At 46.8% G+C, this 23,568-nt stretch overlaps 2 protein-coding genes across 10 annotated transcripts in view; one reads left to right on the top strand and one right to left on the bottom strand.

Moving 5' to 3' along the window:
* The window catches only part of LOC115110304 (G patch domain containing 8), a 34,884-nt gene extending 28,834 nt beyond the window's left edge, over positions 1–6,050 (top strand). For all 9 annotated transcript variants that reach the window (XM_029635830.2, XM_065010104.1, XM_065010103.1 and 6 more), the window contains 2 exons: positions 67–197; positions 765–6,050. In XM_029635830.2, the coding sequence (XP_029491690.2) occupies positions 67–197; positions 765–4,755 (4,122 nt within the window). In that variant the 3' untranslated portion in view covers positions 4,756–6,050. The remainder of the gene's footprint in view (positions 1–66; positions 198–764) is intronic.
* Positions 6,051–7,976: 1,926 nt separating this feature from the next.
* Positions 7,977–13,888, bottom strand: LOC115103617 (Golgi SNAP receptor complex member 2-like). Its single transcript, XM_065010101.1, has 6 exons — positions 13,728–13,888; positions 13,023–13,087; positions 10,640–10,748; positions 9,834–9,966; positions 9,505–9,645; positions 7,977–8,424 (listed from the first exon to the last, which is right to left on the bottom strand). Exons 1-6 carry the CDS (start codon positions 13,754–13,756, stop codon positions 8,263–8,265), a joined length of 639 nt encoding a protein of 212 aa, XP_064866173.1. The 5' UTR covers positions 13,757–13,888; the 3' UTR covers positions 7,977–8,262.
* Positions 13,889–23,568: the final 9,680 nt, after the last annotated feature.

Here is a 23,568-nt window from a genome sequence, read left to right as displayed (position 1 = left end):
TGCAGGAATCCTTAGCTGCTCTCTCCCTCATCCCTGTTCTTCTCCATCTGACCCGTGCTGCTGCAGAGGCTTAAGGAGCTGAAGCAGAGGGAGTTTGCGAGAAACGTGTCATCACGCTCCCGGAAGGGTGGGAAGAAGCAGGAGAAGCTGCTACGCAGGCTGCATGAGCTGGCTGAGCAGAGGAAACAGCAGAACCGGTGAGCACATGCTATAGTATATACTGCAGACTCAACCGCCCTCTCCTGGCTGAAGTGGAGGCTGTAACCCAATCATGAATAATATCAAATGAGATTTTATTGGTCACATACACGTGATTAGGTTAGCAGATGTTATTGCGGGTGTAGCGAAATGCTTGTGCTCCGACAGTGCAGTAATATCTAGCAAATGACACAACATATACCCAATACACACACATCTTAGTAGGAAGGAATTAAGACCATATACATATGGATGAGCGATGTCAGAGCGGAACGGACTAAGATACCATAGAATACAGTATAAACATATGAGTAATGCCAAATATGTAAACATTATTAAAGTTCCATTCCTTAAAGTGTCCAGTGATTCCTAGTCAATGCCTATAGGCTGCAGCCTCTAATGTGCTTGTGATGGCTGTTTCACAGTCTAATAGCTGTGGCAGCTTTCTATTAGTGCAGGAATGCAGATGTATATGCAAAGAAAAATTATTATAAAAAATGTTTTCTGGATAAAACACAACACATTAAACAGTTTACTTTAATATGTTCTTTATCGTTGTGTTTCAGTACCCCGGGAAGTGGTCCCATGTTCAAACCCACCACCGTGGCAGTAGACGGAGAGAAGGGTGAAGAGGGGAGTGCTGTAACCCCCGAGTATGTCCCCCCTGCAGACACTGCCATGGAGGGCTTGTCAGGGGAGGAGAAGAGCAGTGGGGGTCAGGCCTCCCCCAAACCAGCCCCCACCGTCAGCTTCTCCCTGGGGAAGAGCAGCTCATCCCCGGCCGGGGCCTCCAAGGTCAGCGTGTCCTTCTCCTTCGCCAAGAAACCCCCGGTGAAGCTGGAGACGGTCGCAGCAGTGTTCGCTAAACTCCATCAGGATGACGAGGAGGAGGGGGGTGGACAGGAGGAGGGAGGGGAGAAGGACGTGGGACGGGAGGAGACGTCAGGCTGCAGCACCGAGAGCCCCAAGGGAGGAGGGGGGAATGGAACAGCAGGGCCAGAGGAGGAGGAGGAGGAGCAGGAGGAGCAACTACATCAAGAACAACCAGAGCAGGAGGAAGAGGATGATGGCGCCTCCCTAGCCTCCACTCTCAACAAGCTGAAGATGATGATGAAGAAGGAGGAAGGCTGGGCCGGCCAGGAGCCTGAGTACTACCACTACATCCCACCAACTCACTGCAGAGTCAAACCCCGCTTCCAGTTCCTGGTGTTCATGAAGGCCACAGACCAGTGTGAGATCAGAGAGCAAGAAGAAGATGAAGAAGAGAAGGAAGAAAAGGTGGTAGCAGAGGTTTCTGAGCAGACACAGCCAAAAGCTACTGAGTGCAAATCAAAGGAGCCAGCGAGAACTCCTGCAGCTCCAGTCACAGAGCCCAGTCCTACTCCCACAGTCACAGAGCCCAGTCCTACTCCCACAGTCACAGAGCCCACTCCTACTCCCACATCACCTAAACTGAAGACTGAAGAGGTCTCTGCCAGCTTCACAGACCCTCCTCCCACAACGGCCCCTACGCTAGAACCAGACAACAAGCAGGAGGCCCCACTCCCAGTCCCAGAGCCCAACTTGGGCCCCAAAATCCCCACCGGTCCCTTCTTCCTGGTCCTGAGCAAAGACGAGAGCACCACTCTCCAGTGGCCCTCGGAGCTGCTGGATTTTACCAAGGCTCAGCCCGCCCTCTCTTACAGCTGCAACCCCCTGTACTTCGACTTCAAACTGTCCCGCAACAAAGGGGCCCGTGCTGGACGAGCAGCAAAGTCCTCCAAGCCCGCTGGTGAAGGAGCTGAGAAAAAAAACAATCCTGAGGCAGCTGCTGCAGTCAATGAGGGGAATGCTGCTGCTGCTGCCACCACCACCCCTGGGCCCAGCACTGACAACACTGGTAAGGAGCAGCCCTCCTTAAAAATAGAGGGTTCCCAAGGGGAGACTGAGGAGCAAAAGCTACAGAGTAGCACAAGCGGAGCCAAGAAGAAGAAAAAGAAGAAAAAGAAGAAGCATAAGAAATCTGGCAAAGGCTCCAAGCACAAAGAAAAAGAGAAGGGAGCCGTAGTCGACGGGGACGCGGAAACTGAGATCCTAGGAGAGAAAACCAAAAAGAAGAAAAAACACAAACGAAAGAAGAGCAAAAACAAAGGTGAGGAGGGGGAAGGAGGAGGTGGTGGTGATAAGCAAAAGCCTAAAGAGGAAAAAGCAGTAACCGCAACAGTTTCTAGTGCTCCCCCAGCACCAGCAGGAACAGGAACGGAACCTGGTAAGAGGAAACGACCAGCCAAAGAGGCACCTCAGAAGTCCGGGGCAGAGGAAGGTGGGGCAGGGAAAGGTTCTGACGAGGCCAAGCCCTCTGAGGAGCACAACGGCACCAAGCGTCTGAAGACAGACCCCAGCGCCCCACCCAACGCTTCCTGCTCCTCCTCGGCCCAGAAGAGCCCCGGGCCAGGCAGACCACGCAGCAGTGAGAGTGAGGAGGAAGGAGGTGGAGGCTCTGCTTCCCGATCCAGCCGCCGTAGGTCCACACCCCGGGAGGGGCGCCGGCACCAGAGCGAGGACTCCGGCCGCTCCCGAAGCCACTCGTCGCATCGGGGAGACGGGCGAGGGAGCAGCCGGCGGCGGCACCGCGGCCAGGCCTCCCGTAGCCAGTCAGACTCCAGCAGCTCAGAGCGCTCCTCGAGCGCCTACAGCCGGCGCAGCCGCAGCTACTCAGACAGTTACAGTGACGACAGTGACGGGGGGCGCCACCGGAGACACTCTAAACGCTCCTCTGACTCCGAGTACGATCGACGGGGAAGCGGCGGGCGGCGGCGCTCCAGAAGACGTCACTACTCGTCCTCGTCCTCGGAGGACTCTCGCTCCCGCTCACGCAGCCACAGCCGCAGGAAGAGGCACCAGCGGCGGCACCGGAGCAGCTCTCGGAGCTCTAGCAGCAGGAGCCGCAGCAGCAGCGCCAGGTCATGGAGACGCAGCTACAGCCGCAGTCACAGCTCAGCCAGCCGCTCCTCCAGCTCCACCAAGGGCTCCCCTCACCGGGGTCGGGGAGGCCGGGGGGCCCACAGGGACCGGGCAGACAGCGCCACACGGCGTCGAGACTTCAACCGCTCCTGCATCTACCGCTCCCAGTCCCCCCGCTCTGCCTCATCACGAGCCCCAAACCGCAACAGCAGCTCCCAGAGCCAGAGGGCAGGGGGGTCCCGGGGAGAAGGAGGAGGAGACCAGAGGAACTCTTCCTCACACTTCACCGCCCGCCAGCTTCTGGATAAGATCCAGTCCAGGAAGGGATCTGATGTCCCAACCACAGGGACCAAGACTGGCGCCAAGATCAAGGACCCACCATCGGGCTACTTTGGGCCCAAACTGCCTCCAGCTCTGGGCAATAAGTCCATGCTGCCCCTGTTCGGTAAACTGCAGGCAGGGAAGAAATTCCCTGCGATCCCCCTGACCCGGCCTGATGGTGGAGAGAAGTCATCAGCAGGGAAAGGTTCAGATGCCAGGGCAGAGGTCATCCTGATGGAGCCCATCCGGGAGTTCCCCCCACCACCTCCCCCTCAACCAGCTCATAAGAAAGTGGAGGAGACGGTAGTAGTAGTTCAGGAGGCCCGCCACCTCACCCTGGACGCACGGGTTCTTCATGAGCCCCGGCCGCTGTTCCATCAGGAGCCCTCCATGCTGATGCCCCCATACCAGGGCGAGCCGGGACAGGACCCCTCCCAAAACCCCATGATGGAGCCCCTCATGCCTGACATGCAGCAGCAGCCTCCCCCCATGCACGCCTACCCCAACTACCCCCCGCCCAGCCTGGAGGAGGAGGACATGGGCATGGAGGCAGAGGAGGACGGTCTGGCCCCGCTGGAGAGCCAGCCCATCACCTTCACCCCAGAGGAGATGGAGAAGTACGGCAAGCTGCAGCAGGCCGCCCAGCAGCACATCCAGCAGCAGCTCCTGGCCAAGCACATCAAGACCTTCCCCTCAGCCGCAGCAGCACAGGCTGCAGCGAACATGGCTGCAGCAGCGAACCATCTGCAGCCGGCACCCCCCCCCCCCCAGCAGCAGATGATCCAGATCCACCAACCTGCTGTGTCTGCAGCCTCGGCTACCTCCCTCACCACAGTACAACACCTTATCCAGCAGCACCATGCTGCTCAGGCTGCAGCCATGGGCATCCACCCACACGGACCCCACCCACACCCCCAGTTAGCCCAGGTCCACCACATCCCCCAGCACCACCTCACCCCCATCTCCCTGTCTCACCTGGGCCACTCTCTAGGCCACACTCTGGGCCACCAGTTGGGAGTGGGACACGCTGGACTGATCCCTGCCCACCACACGGCCTTCCTCTCTGGCCAGCCCATACACATTATCCCAGCCTCAGCACTTCATCACCACAGCCCCTTAGCCCTCCACCACATACCACACTCATCCCTCTACCCAACGCTGTTCGCCCCCCGGCACACTAACGCCGCTGCGGCAGCCGCACTGCAGCTCCACCCCTTCCTGCACCCCATTTTCTCAGGGCAGGACCTCCAGCACCCCCTAACCACGGCTCCTGAGAAAGTGTGTCCACATTAGAGGAGGGTGTTTTGGCCAGAGCAGGCCTGGTTAAACATCTGAATTAACATGGAGAGAGGGAGGTGTAGTGGCAGCAGGTGATTATGAGAATATCATCAAAATGGCCACCATTAGACCACTGGCCAGACAGAGGTGCTGTGATATGCTGCCTGTGCAGAGGTAAACAACAGACATTTACTGTGGGCTCTTTGAATGGACCCCTCCCAACAGTTGCCTGACATTCACCCTGAGGTTTCTGGACAGGGTGGAGGAGAGTTTGAGGCAACCTCAAATCTAAGACGGCAGTTTGTTTTGAATGGTAACCCAGTTAAAAAAAAAAAAAAAAAAAAATAGAATCAGAAACCTCTGGAGTATTTTTTTTGTCCCACAGTTTATAACTGATTGTTGCTGTCAATGTTCTTCTTTGTTTTTACAGCCAAAGAGACGCAGTGGCTGAAGCCATAAGCCGGATGGTGTTGTGGGAAAGGAAAGGGGAGATGAGATGGGGACAAGGGGGGGTTTAGGGTGACATCCATGACTGGAAACAGCCTTGACTTTGTAATGTAATCTGGTGGCTCTAGTCTACTGCCTGAATTCTGTTGTCATTAATATCTAATGTTCTCACATGACTACTTGCTCTATTCATGACCCGTAATATTCACCAACAATTTGTAATACGGTATAGTGTACATAGATCACTGAGCAATGTGAAGTATCCCTCTAATATGATGGGCATATAAGGGATGTTCTTTAATACTGACTAATGAAATGTTACCCATAAGGAAATGAAAATGGTCACTGGTGGGGGAACACCGATAAGAGGTTGGGCAAAGCTCATGTTTTATTGGAGGTACTGTGGGGGGGGGGGGGGGGTCACACCCTGCTGTAGGGTTAAAGGTCATGTTGTTCCAAGTGGTAGTGGCTGTATTTCGAAATGACTTGCACTGAAATCTGTACATCAAGATGCTGCTTTCGCATCATGTAACAAATGTATGATTGTAGTATACTGCAATAATTGTATTTTTTTTGTTTCTAAATTATTTTCCAAAATGCTCAATGTTTTTCCTCTTGTCATTTTTGCTCAATGTAAATAAAATTGCTGTAGTTAACCCCAATAACATTCTAGAGGTTTGTTGCTACTGTAAAAAATAAATAACTGAAGGAACGAAGATGGACAAGAATACTTTATCAAGACATTCTCTGAACTATTATCCTGTGTGGGAAGGATTGGGTGACGGGACTGCCCTGTAAGAGGCAGCAATGGTATGTCTTTTTTAAATATGATGCGTCAGAAAATAAAGAGTTTTGAGTTGCTACTTGTCTTCACTCTTCACCAGCTAAACATAGTTAAGTAGTCTGCAGTGGTATGAGTAAGGGTTGTGAGCAATACATAGGGAAAGAAATCCAGTATGGTATGTTATAGTAACAGATACCAGCACAAACATGCATTCGCTACTTACTGTGGCAAACTACAATGAAAATGAATTTCTCATTCTCAGCACAAGCTTCTTGAGATGTCTGCATATTGCATGCAGCCCTTTTTAGACTAGAGGACAAGTCTGGAAGATTTGACATCTGTTTTGACTCTTCTGAAGGTTATGGAATGCCGAGCTGTCACTAGATGGCGCCAGAGCTCAAGTTATGTAGCCTCACTTACAGCTAGCTGTTCATCAAGACCAGGAGTCAGACCGTCTAATTTCAGCGTAAAACTTTTCATCCATAGTTTATCTACCTGCTGCAACATTACATGCTTATTGCTCGCCCACGATTGTATTTGAAGTAAATGTGAAAAATGGATTGTAAGTGGTTCTGAATAAGCATGTCTGCTAAATTACTAACATGTCAGATGTGATGGTAGGGGTTCCTATGCACACTCCGGATAGGTCCCATCAAGTACTAAAGTCTTGAAAGTAATTTGATTTCAAACAGTGGAAGGAAAACCCTCCAAACAATAGCTTGACTGTAAATTTAAACTCCATATTGTATGACAGGATCTGACATTTTAAGCAAGATAATTATTTAAACTATGGGGTATGCTTTATATCCATTGTTTTGACCCATACCTAATTTAATTGCTAGATTACATGGAAAATAATGTACACTTCAGAGACAGATTTAAGACCAGTTGTTTTTAAAATGTTTAATTTTTGATCTTCAGAGAATTACAATTTGAACCTTGGTTGCACTAACGTAGTGAGACTAGGGCCAAGCAAATGTCCAGACAATATACCTTGTATAGTTTCTCAAAACACGACGAGCAGAATATTTCATCACTTTTGTGTTTTTGTTCTTACTAATCGGTCTGTAGCTTGTGCACAGGTCCCTGTTAACGGCCCTCTTCCTCCCTGGGCTACATACATATATTGGTTCATCTGACATAAGTGTTCTCCAGGCTGTGTCATTAGGATGTGTGATGAGGTGCAACATCAGCTTTTCATCCATTTCAGATAACTTTTTTCTGTCCATTTTTGGGGAAAAGAGCAGCAAACAGTCAAATAATGCTTCAAATAGATGGTGAAGATGAAACCACCCACAAGGCAAAGGAGAACTCATTATAGGGAGACTAAGGCAAGGAAAAGGAGAACTCATTATAGGGAGACTACGGCAGGAAATGGACCTTGAAGGAGAATTAGTTTGAAATAAGGTAGAGAACATTTCATGACTGGCTATCTCACCCACCTACGGCTTCACACACAGGCCGTCAGGTGGATGACCGCCGAGATGAGTGGCAGGTGTCAGCGAGCTGGAGTTATGGATGCAAGGTTCCACGTTGTTCAGTTTGAAGTCAAATTAAAGAATAGACACTGAGTGCAAAAACATTAGGGACGCCTGCTCTTTCCATAACAGGTTGACCAGGTGAAAGCTATGATCCCTTATTGATGTCACTTGTTAAATCCACTTCAATCAGTATAAATGGAGGATATGGATTTTTAAAAAAAATGTAAGCCTTGAGACATGGATTGTATATGTGTGCCACTCTCTGAATGGGCAAGACAAAAGAGTGCCTTTGAACAGGGTATGGTAGTAGGTGCCAGGCGCACTGGTTTATGTCAAGAACGGCAACGCTGTTTTTACGCTCATCAGCTTCCGTGTGCGTCACTAATGGTCCACCGTCCAAAGGACATCCAGCCAACTTGACAACTGTGGGAGGCATTGGAATCAACATGGGCCAGCATCCCTGTGGACCGCTTTCAATACCTCGTAGAGTCCATGCCCAGATGAATTGAGGCTGTTCTGAGGGCAAAAGGTGGAAGGCATCTTTAATGTGTTGTACACTCAGTGTATATGTCTTGCTTAACACCCATTTACCTGGTGCAAACAAAGAGTGGTTGAAATAGAAGTGGGTGACAAAACCCATGGAAATTAAAAGAGGGATAATTCCTCGCCTTCCGATCGGAAAACAATACTTTCAGGGAGCTCTCCGATTAGAAGACGAGCCTATTTTATCACCGTTCACGTATCTTATGGGCTTACTGTGCAAAAATGTCCAAGACCAACGCAAAACTGTGGTGGCAGTTGCGGTCATGGTCAGCCCAGGTACTTGACCACCAGGAACATGACCACACAGGTGAGCAGCATCCCTCCAATCATGATGAACTTATCCTGGGTGGCCCTCTTCTCGATCAGCCTCATCACCGTGTTGGACAGACCCAGCATGTTGGCCACATCCAGCATCTTCTTGTGGGTCCCCTGGATTTAGGGAAGACAGAGGAGAGAAAAGACATTAAACGTTAAAGCTGCTGAAGTTCCATTGATTGTGCTGTTGTTTCCTGAAGAACAAGCTGAAGTTAGTTATTAATGGGTATTCTGCTTCATTGCTGTTTGTTTGTGGGAATACTGTAAACACAGTCGTATCATAACCTGCATTTAGCCTGGTCATGACAAAGCTCTACTCAACTGATTAGGGAGAGGCTGTCTGAGGAACCCAGCCATTCTGTCCTCCCAGTCTGTCCCTCAGCTGTTTCTCACGCCCATCTGATCACCAGACGCCCTGATAACAGGGGGCCTACAGCAGCCTTCACCAGGAACACCATCTCTTCTCCTCCCTAGAAATATGCACTTAGCCTGCTGCTGACGACCAGCACCACACACTTCTACTACACATAGTGATCGTTACAGAGGAGAGAAACCGGGGGTTTGTTTTGGAATACTGATTCCTCTCTCTGGGATACCGTCGACAGGGACCTGCCGTGTCACGGTCAGTGTTCCTTGGCAAAGTGTAAAAAAAAATACGAAAAAAAAAAAAAAGGATCCTCCAAAAGTTCTACAGCTGCTCCATTGAGAGCATCTTGACTTGCTGCATCACCGCTTGGTATGGCAACTGCTTGGCATCCACTACGAAGGGTAGTGCGTATGGCCCAGCACATCACTGGGGCCGAGCTCCCTGCCATCCAGGACCTCTATACCAGGCGGTGTCAGAGGAAGGCCCTAAAAATTGTCAAAGACTCCAGCCCCCCAAGTGATAGACTTATTTCTGCTACCGCACGGCAAGCGGTACCGATGCACCAAGTCTGGAACCAACAGGTCCCTGAACAGCTACCTATATGTACATATCTACCTCAATTACATCGTACCCCTGCACATCAACTCAGTACTGGTACCCTGTGTATATAGCCAAGTTATCGTTACTCATTGTGTATTCATTCTCTGTATATTTTCTCTCTGCATTGTTGGGAAAGGCCCGTATGTAAGCACTTCACTGTTCGTCTACACCTGCAGATTACGAAGCATGTGACAAATGAAATGTGATTTGTAAGGGGAAACACACACCTTGAGCGTCCCCCTCTGGTCCCGGAGTCCGGTGAGGATGCTGCTGCCGCTGCCCAGGAGGTCGTCCATGCCTCTGTGTGCGTTGTTCAGGTTGGAGTTTAACTGCAACGTCTCGTCTATGGGGATGGAGGTGTCTGCATCCTGTAGGGGACAATACCGGTAACATCTCAACAATGTTCCCCTAATAAATGTATTTTGGTTTTATTGCCCATGTTACACCAGTTGTGGTCTGTCAAGCAGAGTTAGTATGCATGTTTTAGGTTATCATTACATGACTGCAGACATTACTGTAGTGCTACTTGGGAGATGAGTGGGCCACTACTACTGACGTTGGTGGTGAAGGTACGACTCATGAGCTCCTCCCTCTCTCGGTCCTGGGTCTCTCGTGAGTAGCGACGGTGCTGGAAGTTCCTCAGCGCCGTCTGGAGGTGCTGAACATCATACTTCAGCTGGTCTACCCGCCTGCGGAGGGGACACAGACAGAGACCACATTCTTCTTACCCCCCCAGCCGAATAATGGCAGAGGAAATTTCAGAGGGTAGAAATGGCAGCCTTTGCCTCCAGCTCCATCCAGCATTCCAGGACTGTGGTTCAGTCACTCCTTCTTCACTAACTCATGACATCTCCCTTGGTATGCACTGTATTGATGTCTTCTAGCTCTCAATAAAAGCTTTCTATCATCATCACTAAGATAAGTCAACATGCCTGCCTTCTTCCCAATCTGACTTCTCCACTTCTCCACCTGGCTGAAACACCCGAGGGCCTGTCTCCCTCCACCCCGCTCTCCCTCTCCTCCTGAGCATCACCTGCTCGTGGCTCAGCCCTGCGGCCCCAACGTACTGTAGCTGTCCTGAGATCAGAGGAGAGCTGTGGGACGTGGCGCAGCAGTTTGTCCCCTGGGGCCTGTTTACCCGGCTCTGAAGTGACGCCTTGCCCAACGCGGCAGGAATGCCGGTGATGACGGGGCTTCCGAGGGAATGTTTTCACAGAGCCGCGTCGCCACAGGGGATGAGAAACACAGTGCCCGTTTCATCTAGCTGCGACCTCGTCCCAGTCCCACCCATCTTTATGAAACATTCATCGCCATGCCATCTCTGGTGTATTTGGGTGACCGATGCAGTTTATGAGTACTCACAGTTTGGCGTTCTGACGCCGGTTTGGCGGTTCTTTGCTAGCCAGGATTTCCAGACGTTCCAAATGGCTGAAGATCTGGTCGATTCTGGCCTGCAGCTCGTTCTCCAACACTGGAGAGCACACACACAATTAAACACACCCTGAACAGTTGTTTCACTCCCAAAATAGGCCAATCTTATTCAAAATAAAATGTTAAAGTTACTTTCATTGTAACAAATCAGACAAGACAGATGATGTCAGTGGTTTGTCACACTGTAGTTAGTTTCCCCATTCCATGCTACCATGGAATACAGCCCCACGGTTCAGGTGAATCCAAGAGAGGGATGAAAGCAAATGTGTTATTTCCTCAAACGTCGCAGAGGAAGTTAATCCCCATTGAAACAAAGGGCCTTGTACATCATCTCTTCATGAAGACAAATCAGCCACTGATTCTTATTTGAAGTCAGATATCTATCGTTACACCCGTTTCATTCTCAGACTGCTGAGATTCTAGATAGCGTTTGATTCCAAGGTGACAGCAGCACTAGGCTTGTGGGAAGCTTTTATCTGCCCTTTAAAAGGACTAGCACCATCTTGTCCCCAGCCCTCTCCCGTCCTGACTGAGTGACTCCTCGCTCGGACGCCTGCTGCTTCCTTCCACCCTCTAACATGCGAGATGATGTCATTGTCACGACTGGGCGGCCGACTGGCTGCCACCATTATCTTTAGAGAAGACTTCCCAGTCGTCCCTCTTCCCAGTCGCCACCCCTATGCTTCCTGCCCTGGCACCAGCCTGGCTCACAGAACATTGCCCGCCCTGCCCACCGCCCAAAACAATCAGTAGGGAGGGCACAGCTTGGCTCAAAGGGCTGCACAACACTGGAGAAGGGGAAAATATGTAAATACTGCCTAGTAGTAAATTCCAAATTTATACAAAAATACAAAAATTTATACAAAAATATAAAAACACAACCATTTTAAATATTTTACTGAGTTACAGTTCATATAAGGAAATCAGTGAAATGAAATAAATTCATTAAGCCCTCATCTATGGATTTCACATGACTGGGAATACAGATATGCCTCTGTTGGTCACAGATACCGTAAAAAAAAAGGTAGGGGCCTGGATCATAAAACCAGCCAGTATCTGGCCACCATTTTCTTAATGCAGCGCGAATAAAGACTTGATCAGGCTGTTGATTGTGGTCCCACTTCTCTTCAATGGCTGTGAGAAGTTGCTGGATATTGGCTGGAATGCGCTGTCGTACACGTCGATCCAGAGCATCCCAAACATGCTCAATGGGCGACGTGTCTGCTGAGTATGCAGGCCATGGAAGAACTGGGACATTTTCAGCTTCCAGGAAATGTGAACAGATCCTTGCGGCATGGGGTTGTGCATTATCATGCTGAAACATGAAGTGATGGCGGCAGATGAATGGCACAATGGGCCTCGGGAACTCGTCACAGTATCTCTGTGCATTCAAATTCCCATCAATAAAATGCAATTGTGCTCGTTGTCCGTAGCTTATGCCTTCCCATACTCTAACCCCACCACGGGGCACTCTGTTCTAACGTTGACATCAACAAACCGCTCGCAAACACACTGTCTGCAATCTGCCCAGTACATCTGAAACCAGGATTAATCCGTGAAGAGCACACTTCTCCAGCATGCCGGTGGCCATAGAAGGTGAGCATTTGCCCACTGAAGTCGGTTACGACGCAGATCTGCAGTCAGGTCAAGACCCTGGTGAGAGCGACGAGCACGCAGATGAGCTTCTCCTGATACAGTTTCTGACAGCTTGTGCAGAAATTCTGCGGTTGTGCAAACCCAAAGTTTCATCAGCTGTCTGGGTGGCTGGGCTCAGACAATCCCGCAGGTGAAGAAGCCAGATGTGAAGGTCCTGGGCTGGCCTGGTTACATGTGGTCTGCGGTTGTGAGGCCAGTTGGACGTACTGCCAACTTCTGTAAACGACGTTGGAGGCAGCTTATTGTAGAGAAATAAACATTCAATTGGCATTAGCTCTGTTGGACAGTCCTGCAGTCAGCATGCCAATTGCACGCTCCCTCAAAACATGAGACTTCTGTAGCATTGTGTTGTGTGACAAAACTGCACATTTTAGAGTGACCTTTTATTGACCCCAGCACAAGGTGCACCTGTGTAATGATCATGCTGTTTAATCAGCTTCTTGATATGTCACATCTGTCAGGTGGATCGATTATCTTGGCAAAGGAAAAATGCTCACTAACAGGGATGTAAACACATTTTTGAGAAATAAGCTTTTTGTGCATATGGAACATTTCTGGGATATTTCATTTCAGCTCATGAAACATTTGACCAACACTTTACACACTTGCAACATTCATTGAATAAAGAAGATCCATTATTTAGAAAGAGTGAACTCACAGTGGACAGACTGACGATCTGTGTTCTCCAGGCGTCCCATGAGCGACTGCACCTCCTGGATTTGCCTGATCAAAGAGGACAGAGAGTAAAGATATATAATTATTTCTAGGCTACCGTAAATATTAAGCAGAGGTCTGTATGGAAGCTCTATGGAAACGTAATGTTAGATAAAGGTCTATTGAATAGACAAGGAACTAGACAATGGTATGTGACAATTTAATACACACGCTAGATACGTAAACTCCAGACAGTGAATTAATGGTGCTTTCAAGACTACTAGGAACAAGGTAAAATCATGACGTCAGTGATCTTTAGGTCAGAAAGTCGGAACTCTAAAAATATGAGTTTCCGACTTGGATGACTGTTCCACGGATGACTGTTTCCAAGTCAGAGCTAGTTTTTTTACGAGTTCCTAGTAGTTTTGAATTCACTGAAGTCAAATATTTCTGAGTTCCCAGTTGGTTTGAACGCGACGTACCGTTACAGTAGTGATAGTTTAATATTGTTGGTAATCGATCTATGGCTATCTATTAGCTGGTTGGCTAGCTAATAGATCATGACCACTAATGGAAGGGGTTAGTTAAAACTATCTTTGTCATGAAATGTTGTTAGCTAGCCAGCTAGTTACAGTAACGCGGTATATCGTAAGGCAATTGAGCTACGTTAGCGGTCTTAAATGTTTTGAAAGAGAACAGAAACACTCACTTATTTGTTTGATGGTACAATGTTTCCATTTTCCTTTATGTTTCAAGACACAATCCACACAAAAATACCCTCGGTTTATAGAGGAATACCTTTATCCGGTTTTATTGTGAAACTGAAAACAAGGGGATTTTTGTGCAAAGCACACGTCATCAGTTGAGAAGATTTGTACGGAAATGGAATAACGGAAGCTCCACCGAGTGATAAAGGCCAAAGAACTGCTGCAGCGACACTACGAGGCAGGTACAGGTAGCTCGACAGCTCCAATCAAACAACGTGAAGCGGAAATTTAGGAAAATCCAAAATAAAATGATTTAAAGTTAGTGTAATTTAAACCATATTCATGTTTTCTCTCTTACCTTTCACCACCAAAATATGGAATGATAATAGCCTACATTTATGAAGTGGAAGTGAGCTTTCTAGATTTGAGTGATGCTTTTAAATCATGTTTCTATTTTGGTTCATTTGATGCTTAGACTACCGTAACAAAAGTCATATTTATTGAACTACATCTATTTTCAGCTTTTTACATGTCATATATCATAAATCTTTAATCTGAATCACAGACAGTGTGCTTTCTGTTCCCACAACAACAAAAGACCCTTCCTCCTCAATCCAACCAGGGCTCATCTGTTGACGGGAGACTAATGTAACTGGAAAGACTTAATGAGAAGATCGCCTCCAGGCAAAGTTTTGTCAGCTCACCCTGGCTTTTTCTAATTATCCCCTTTTCCACAGATTGGTGTCGGAATACACCTGTCTGTCCATCCTGGATTCCCTCCTCTGCCCGCGGATACAGACAGACCAACAATAATGATATCAAACTTTCCACGGCAGTTGAGATTGGGAGAAGTCACAAATGTCTGCACCCAGGATAAAATGAGGATGAGGTAAGGTGTCAGATTGTTTGTTAAGCTGCCAATCAAATTCTCTCCCTTCAATGAGTGTGTGTGAAAACAGACAGGTTTGATTACTCAGAATTATGCTGCGACTGAGTGGTGTGTGTGTGTCCCCCCCTTAAGATGTTAACAATGGATCCTTAGTGATGCAGAAGAGAGAATCATCCTGGGGCTATCCCTGGCACCCCTACAAAACCACACCTCACATTAGCTCTCGCTCTCTCCCACGCTCCATCAGCCTACCACTGGAGATGCATGAGGGTATGAGCAGAGCAGCCAAACAAGCGCAGGTGTCCATTGACAGATACTATATGTTCAGGGGAATTGGCTCTTAATGTCACTATAATGTGTTATTGTTTACCCCACACAGCACAACCGACCTATCATGAGAGAGATGGTTTGCTGGGCCTGTTGGTTGATGGTTGACACTTGTCTCTCCAGGCTACTTACTTCTCAAACAGAGGCCTGTTTTAACCCACCCCACATGTCAAAAAAAAAAACATGATTCATGTTCAAGCCACTTCTTGCTCTTGCTGCTCACCATTTTCGGTTGTCATAACACCTCCCCAGGGCAGTGGTGGGATATGTTTTAGATTTAACATGTAGCTCAGGCAAGTAGAGAGGAGAGGAAGGGCCCCTACGAGCCCTTTGGCAGATTATGTTGGTCGAGATTTGCCTCCCTTCTGAGGTTGTAGGGTCCTCACTGTCTTGCTCTATCTTTCACTGTCTGTGCCTAACCCTAACCCTGGAGAAAGGAGGAGCAGAGTTTACCAGTCTTCCCTCCCACACCTGAGCACTACAGGCAGATACTGACACCTAGACTCCAGATGTGGAGCTTGCTCACTTCACTCTGATTGACCAAGTCATCATCATGTGTCCGTTTCAACCCCGCTCCTGCTAAACTCCCCTGTTCTGTTACATTCAGGTACATCAGTCACTGAACCCACCTATGGGGAAAGAGACAAAGAAGGAATGTGTAGGTAGGGTTGAGTTAGGGTTTGTTGTTGTGGTTTTCAGGATAGGTCTTGTGTGTGTGTGTGTGTGTGTGTGTGTGTGTGTGTGTGTGTGTGTGTGTGTGTGTGTGTGTGTGTGTGTGGCCCCTTTTCTGAACCACCAGTAAGACACCCTATTTCCTGATGCCAGCACTGGATCCCTGGGGCCGTCAAAAGCAGTTTCCTGGAACTAGAGGATTTTGAGCCGGATCAGTCTCCCTCTCCTGGCTAGACACCATGGCAGCAGCACTGTTGTTAGGTAGAGGAACTCACCCGTCCCACTGAATGAGTCCCCTATGCCTTTGTTTTAAAACATAAAGGGAAAATTATATGTTATTAAATCACTTATATTTAATGCACTGAACGATCCTTCAGGCAAAATAATACATTATAACTCTACAATCATAAACCGGAGAGACAAAATGAAGAGCCCAATTATGACGAGCTAAATTGCTTCAGGGCAACGATGTTTGGATACCAGTAATTTTGGAAGGCAACTGATCTTCTCATTCTCCTGAGGAAATTATCAGTTTGTCTTTGAAGCCGTGATGAAAGGTTGAATGAAAGCAGATGAGTACCTGTCAAAAAAGAGAGGGAGAATTCATAAGGTCTCTGTCTATGGGGACCAGGGAGAGGGGTTCGACTGGCATTTGTTTCTGCTCTTTGGCTGTAATGGAGGTGTGGAGGTGAGAGGGGCGTGCCCACCCAGAGAGAGGAGGAGGAGGTGAAATGACTGCCCTGAAGATACTGGTGAGTCTCTCTCTCTCCTCTCTCATTCTCTCTCTTCCCCCCACCTGCTGCCTTTCTGGCCTGAGAGAGCACAGGGAGCATGGATCATGCAGCTGTCAGCCTCACACACACACACACACACACACAGCCCTGTGGCCATACCACCTAGGAGTGGTGACACCTAGACCCCGGAGCATCCGCTCTGCTGTCTCGGTGAGGATGAGAGATCATGTCCATCCCCATGACTGGATGACATGCCGTCTCCTGCACTCTGCTCTCCCAGGGAGAGAAGGTAAACAGCAACATGGCACAGAGAGGAGCACAACATAGCACCTCACCCGGCTTCCCCTGCCTGCCAGTAGCATTACACAGAGTGACAGCTTCCTACCCACAGTCATGCACCAGGGTTTTAATCACACACTCATCATCAAGTCATATGTGTCAATGAGTCTTAAAATGTGGTTTTGAGGAAGTCAAAAGAAAAAGATAGATGATAGATTGATGAATACTTTAATTGTGATACTGAAATGAATGAATTGGTTCTATGATGAAAATGTGGATATCGCAACTAACACTTTTATGTCCACATATTTGATTATTATCCAATAATTTAGAGGTTTGATTTTACAGATGTAGGATCTTAATGTGATCACTTTTTTGTTGCTGAGAATTTTCCCACACAGCAGGAAATGCAAACTTATTCAAGGTTTAAAAGTCTTCAAAAGTTTGTATTTTCCACTTTAAATGTAAGACTTGATATGCCCTAATGAAAAATGTATCAAGCCTGGCAAAAAATGTCCAATAATTATAATCCACATTATAATTCACATGTCCTGTTGCTGCAGGATTTTTTTCCTGGTGTAGCAAACTGGTTCATAATAAGATCCTACATCTGTACAAAGGGTAATCTTTCAACAACAAAAATCTTTAGTTTACAATCAAATAGAATTTCAGGTGATACCACATGAATGTAAATATCCCATACAGTATGAATACACTTATGAGTTCATAGCAGCACCAGATGTCATGTGTTGAGAACACAGAGCTCTGGACCTTATCTCTATTTTCCTGTTCTGGACTTTGTTGATCTGGGAAAGCTTTATTTGTGCTTTGTAATGGAGGTCAGGCCTACACTGTTTGTGTGTGTGTGTGTGTGTGTGTGTGTGTGTGTGTGTGTGTGTGTGTGTCAAATCAATTTGATTTGTCACATGCATCGAATACAACAGGTGTCGACTTAACCGTGAAATGCTTTGTTACAACGATGCAAAGTTGAAAAATAGTAACACAAGAGAATGAAATACACAAGAATGGAGATATACGGGAGTACCAGTACCAGATCAATGTGCAGATGTATTTGAAGTAGATATGTACATGAAGGCAGGGTACAGTGACTAGGCATCCAGATATCAGATTATAGATAAATAGTAGGAGTAAATTAAAGAACAGAATATGAGCAGCATATGATTAGTGTAAAAGTGTGTGTGTGTGTGTGTGTGTGTGTGTGTGTATGTAGTCTATGTGAATGTGTGTGGTTTTGTGTGAGAGTGTCAGTGTAGTGTGTGTGTGTGTGTGTTGTACTTCTTTGTATTTGTGTGCACATCATGGAGCTGAGAGAAAGGGGGAGACAGATAGGGAGGTATAAGGGCTTATCGTGGTCTCCTATCACCCTAGCTGCAGAGCTAACAGCTGTGTTGGTGCTCCAGGTGTTCCTCCACTGCAGCCATGGGGCTCATGGGAACAGCCTCCCACCAGTTTCCCAGCCCTCAGCAGCCCTCAGACATGGAGGAAAGGATTGCCAAGGGCTTACAGATGTAGGATCTTAATTTGAGCAAGTTTGCTCCAGCAGGAAAATAATCCTGCAGCAACAGGAAATGTGAATTATTATGTGGATTATAATTCATGGACATTTTTGAAGGGGTTGATGCATTTTTTTGTTAGGCTAATCAAATCGGACATTTTTAAGTGGAAATTACAAACTTTAAAAGCCTTTAAACCTTGAATGCAGTTCACGTTTGCATTTCCTGCCGTGAAGGAATATTCTCAGCAACAAAAAAAGTTGAGGAGGGGGTTGGGGGCTAACACAGGCTGAGGGGATGGGAGGCATCTTTGCTGTGTGAAATGAATTCACTAAAGCAATTGTTGTCATCTGTCTATTTATGTTTCTCTCCTCTGTGTACTTGTCTCTGAGGCCTTGCTCGGCTCCCGAGGAACCACACGGTCTCCCTCAGGGTGCTACTTCAACCTCTGCACGGAAAACTGCACTGTTTGAGACGTGACAGTGTCAGAAAACAATGTCGTAAAAACTCCGCTACACAAAACAAACACAGCATAGGTATTCTCTCACGTGGGACTTTCATGAGTTCTACCTGTGAATTCTACCTATAGAACCTTCAGTAGAGCTCTTTTGCCTTCAAAGGTCATCAGTAAAAATGCCCATGTCTCCTCTGCTGACACCCATACTACAGCACAAGTTGCCCTAACACCTATTTGTATCCAGACTCATCAACAGCCTCCCAGTCAACCGCCAGTAATAACTCCCCCATCCAGCCACCTATACTTCAGTGGTAGGCCCTCCATAGAGGTATGCACTCAGCCCTGTCATGGCTCTAGGCATTGCATGTTCTGTTGTGGGTTGAGCAATTGCATTAGTCATTTCATTCCAAATTCCTACCCCATGCCGTATTCCCCAACCTCTCGCTCTCTCCCGCTCCCTTCACTCAATCCATCGCCCTGCTCACCACTCCATTTTGCCAGGGCTGGGTAGGGTGTGGCCTGGTTTGGTGGTTTGGGCATACACACTGATGCTATCCTTGCAGTACCCTCTCCTTAGAGGAGGAAATGTGACAGAGACTAGACTTTTGACCCGAGGGTTCAAATTAAAGGAGGGGACCTTGCTATATGTACAGTGGGGCAAAAAGTATTTAGTCAGCCACCAATTGTGCAAGTTCTCCACTTAAAAAGATGAGAGAGGCCTGTAATTTTCATCATAGGTACACTTCAACTATGACAGACAAAATGAGAAGAAAATCCAGAAAAATCACATTGTATTTTTTAATGAATTTATTTGCAAATTATGGTGGAAAATAAGTATTTGGTTAATAACAAAAGTTTATCTCAATACTTTGTTATATACCCTTTGTTGGCAATGACAGAGGTCAAACGTTTTCTGTAAGTCTTCACAAGGTTTTCACACACTTGCTGGTATTTTTGGCCCATTCCTCCATGCAGATCTCCTCTAGAGCAGTGATGTTTTGGGGCTGTTGCTCGCAACACAGACTTTCAACTCTCCAAAGATTTTCTATGGGGTTGAGATCTGGAGACTGGCTAGGCCACTCCAGGACCTTGAAACACTTTCTTACGAAGCCACTCCTTTGTTGCCCGGGCAGTGTGTTTGGGATCATTGTCATGCTGAAAGACCCAGCCACGTTTCATCTTCAATGCCCTTGCTGATGGTAGGTTTTGTCACTTTGGTCCCAGCTCTCTGCAGGTCATTCACTAGGTCCCCCGTGTGGTTTTGGGATTTTTGACCCCACGGGTGAGAGATCTTTGTGTGGAGCCCCAGATCGAGGGAGATTATCAGTGGTCTTGTATGTCTTCCATTTCCTAATACTTGCTCCCACAGTTGATTTCTTCAAACCAAGCTGCTTACCTATTGCAGATTCAAGTCTTCCCAGCCTGGTGCAGGTCTACAATTTTGTTTCTGGTGTCCTTGACAGCTCTTTGGTCTTGGCTATAGTTGAGTTTCGAGTGTGACTGTTTGAGGTTGTGGACAGGTGTCTTTTATACTGATAACAAGTTCAAACAGGTGCCATTAATACAGGTAACGAGTGGAGGACAGAGAGCCTCTGAAAGAAGAATTGACAGGTCTGTGAGAGCCAGAAATCTTTGCTTGTTTGTAGGTGACCAAATACTTATTTTCCACCATAATTTGCAATAAATTCATAAAAAATCCTACAATGTGATTTTCTGGATATTTTTTTCTCATTTTTGTCTGTCATAGTTGAAGTGTACCCCATGATGAAAATTACAGGCCTCTCTCTCATCTTTTTAAGTGAGAACTTGCACAATTGGTGGCTGACTAAATACCTTTTTGCCCCACTGTATGTATGTGTATCCTGGAGCAAGGTACCTAGCTACCTAACCCACTATGCTCCAGTTAACATCTGTTGTACTTGTACAAATAAGTAATGTATAATCCTGAAAGCTGTGTATGTTGCTGTGGTTAAGGGCATTCGCTAAAACGCAAATGTATCATACAAATACATGAATCAAAAATGTCCAGGCTCAGAGCTCAATTCATCTTCATCCATCAGAGCATGACACATTTCCACAGCCCAGCCCAGCATAGTCACCGCCCACTGAACCCGCCAACAGAGACACAGGGCGGATAGTGTTACTGCCACCGTCACCCTACATTGTGTATGTCATTCACGCCTCTGTTGTGTTTCAGGATGACAGTGAAGAGTTCGAGCACATCCAGCCTTCCTGGCCAGCCTCACACACTCGCACATGAACACTGGGACTATAAACACACACGAACACCACTCTCATTATGCTAACCACAGGTGCACACACACACACATATGCAAAAACAATTATCTTCCCTCACCTTGCTGTTTTCAGTCTGCACATAGAAATACAATCACACACACGTGTATGTTTACCCCCCCCCCCCCATTCTGAAGCTCCCCAGACTCCCAACTCTGAGCTGCCTCAGTCCTGTCCCTGGGGGCTTGTGCGTGAGAAGATGGTAGTGGACTCAGCAGCCCCCTCCACTCAGGGCAGTGGGGGAAATGAAGGCTTTAGGAGTTCATTATAAAACAACAACAGCAGCAGCAGCAGCAGGAGATCAGCCTCCTGGGCTCCAAACGACCCCCGTCTCATCCTTCCATCGACTCTCTTTATGTTTCTCGCCATATCTCTCTTCTCCCCTTTCTCCCCTCTTTCACCTCCTTCCGTCTTGTTCTTGCTTTCCCGTCCTTTCTCTCTCCCTCTTCACCCCCCTCTTATTGTAAAGCAATTATATGTAATAAAGGTAAATATTGATAAACAGTCATTATGTGGCGTCATATATGAGCTAGCAGTCTGCTTGTGTCAACCTGTGACCTGTTGATGTTTTAATAGAGCAGAGCTCATTATGTTGGAGCAGAGAATGCTCATGTCTAATCACTGTGATCGGAGATAAACATCAAAAGCTCCAGGACACGACACAGTCTGTAAATGTAGCAATATCTCAAAACAATAAGCCTTTGTGTGATTTGGTTCCCAGTGGAGAGCCTTCTCTCACAGGCACGAATATTTCATTTCTAATCATTAGCGTTCGATATGACCTTTACCCTTTGAGGGGCGCACTGTATATTGAGGTCAAAGGGGGAAAAACATTCTGCAGACAACATTCTTCTACATCATCGTCTTGGACATCATCATCATTATTGTTGTCATCATGGCTGGCCTGTTGTGCCAGAGGCAGAACACCTGTATGTGCGTGCTGCCTCCTCCCCCTGCATGTGTTGGGCAGTTGGTGGTTGAGAGTGATGCACTGAGACCACAGTCCTTTCAGATGAAAAGGAGGGCAGAGCAGCACAATCAGGAAGTGGTTTTGCTGGAGAGACTGCTCGTGTGTGGAGCTCAGGGCAGGTGTTTGGCCGTGGCTTTTGTGACTGTGATTCTGTGATTGTGTGTGCGCGTGTGTGTGCGTGCGTGAGAGAGAGAGAGAGAGAGAGAGAGAGAGAGAGAGAAAGCCATACAGAGAAAGGATGACAAATTGATCAGGATGAAAGAAAGAGAAGTTACTGCACAAGGCTCCCCGTACTTTCATTTTAAGATGAGAAAGTAAAATATAGTAACAGGTAACAAGCTTGATCATTACTTATAGTAACTATGAATGGAGACAAAGACATTTTTTTACAAATGTATATGTTGATTTATTTGAATTGCTTTAAATAAGAATATACAGTATGTCAAAATGTAAATCATATTGTTACAGTATACAGATATGACCCAGTTTAAAAGGAATTGTACATTGATCTAAAAGTTTTGACTTTAGTTTCGTGACAGACACAAGAACTATTTGCAAGGCAAATAAATCATTATGATAATTGCCCAAAGACCAGATGAGGTAGAGATATATACGATTCCACTGTCTAATATGCTTTGAGCCTGATATCACGTATATCCATGTACATAACTCTATCTCTGCATAAACAAGAAAATAAACACTGGCACAGGGAACTGAAACGATTGTAAAAAATATTGGAAACATACATGGGTACCTAAAAACCCTAGGGGCAGATATGGACCTTCAACCCTAACCCACGGACAGACACAGAGGTCTGGCATGGAGAGCTGGAGGAATGGCGGAGTCAAATACTGCTATTTTCTCTGATTGGTAATTGAGAAAACAAGCAGCATGATTGGGCCATTTCAAAGACATTAGCGAACAAAGATGTGCCCTGAATTAGACTGTAGAGAAAACGGTTTGATTTGGTCAGGGAACACACTTGAAAGCACAGCACAGTGCGTGCAGACATGCCCACTTATAAATAAAAAATAGAGCAAAGTTCTTTACAGTGTCAGCAAAAGAAGATCTTTGCATAGCCGTTTTTAAGGACAGTGTTTGGAGTTTCCTTAGTTTGAGTGCAATTTCCTTTGCATTTTTCCTTTACTGTATTAACAATGTCAAACATGTAGTATTATCATAGACATTCTCACAAGAGACAACGGGTCTACTTTACCACACAATAACCCTATGACTGCGTTTAGTCATAAATGACATACTAACTCACTGTGATTATGGCAACCTGTACTAGCATTCCATATTCAGACATCCAGTGATTCAATGGGACTTTTTAAGGTGTGTGGTGGATATCAGTATTGACCCAGATACATTTCTCACCTTAAAGCAAATGAGTAAATTACTACACATAACATAGCCAACATAAGTGCTTTATTTTCTATTATCAATGAATGAACCCTTAGACTGCTCTCACAGCAAACAAAGAGACCAGCAAACAGCAAATGAGACGTCAAGAGGCTCTAGATTCCTTTCTGGCATTTTCTGCCACTTTGGAAATACTCTAAATCTTGATTTAAGCACTACAGCATAGTAGCAGTAAGACAAACGGACTAAGAAAACCGACCGACAAGAGGACAGGACCAATGGAACTGTCAGGGCTCCCACAGAGATGATGTTGCCAAACAATGATGGTGACCTACTGTCCATTC

The sequence above is a fragment of the Oncorhynchus nerka genome, linkage group LG26 (assembly GCF_034236695.1).
Source record: "Oncorhynchus nerka isolate Pitt River linkage group LG26, Oner_Uvic_2.0, whole genome shotgun sequence".
NCBI classification, from domain to species: domain Eukaryota; kingdom Metazoa; phylum Chordata; class Actinopteri; order Salmoniformes; family Salmonidae; genus Oncorhynchus; species Oncorhynchus nerka.
This window is presented reverse-complemented; position numbering and strand designations above follow the sequence as displayed.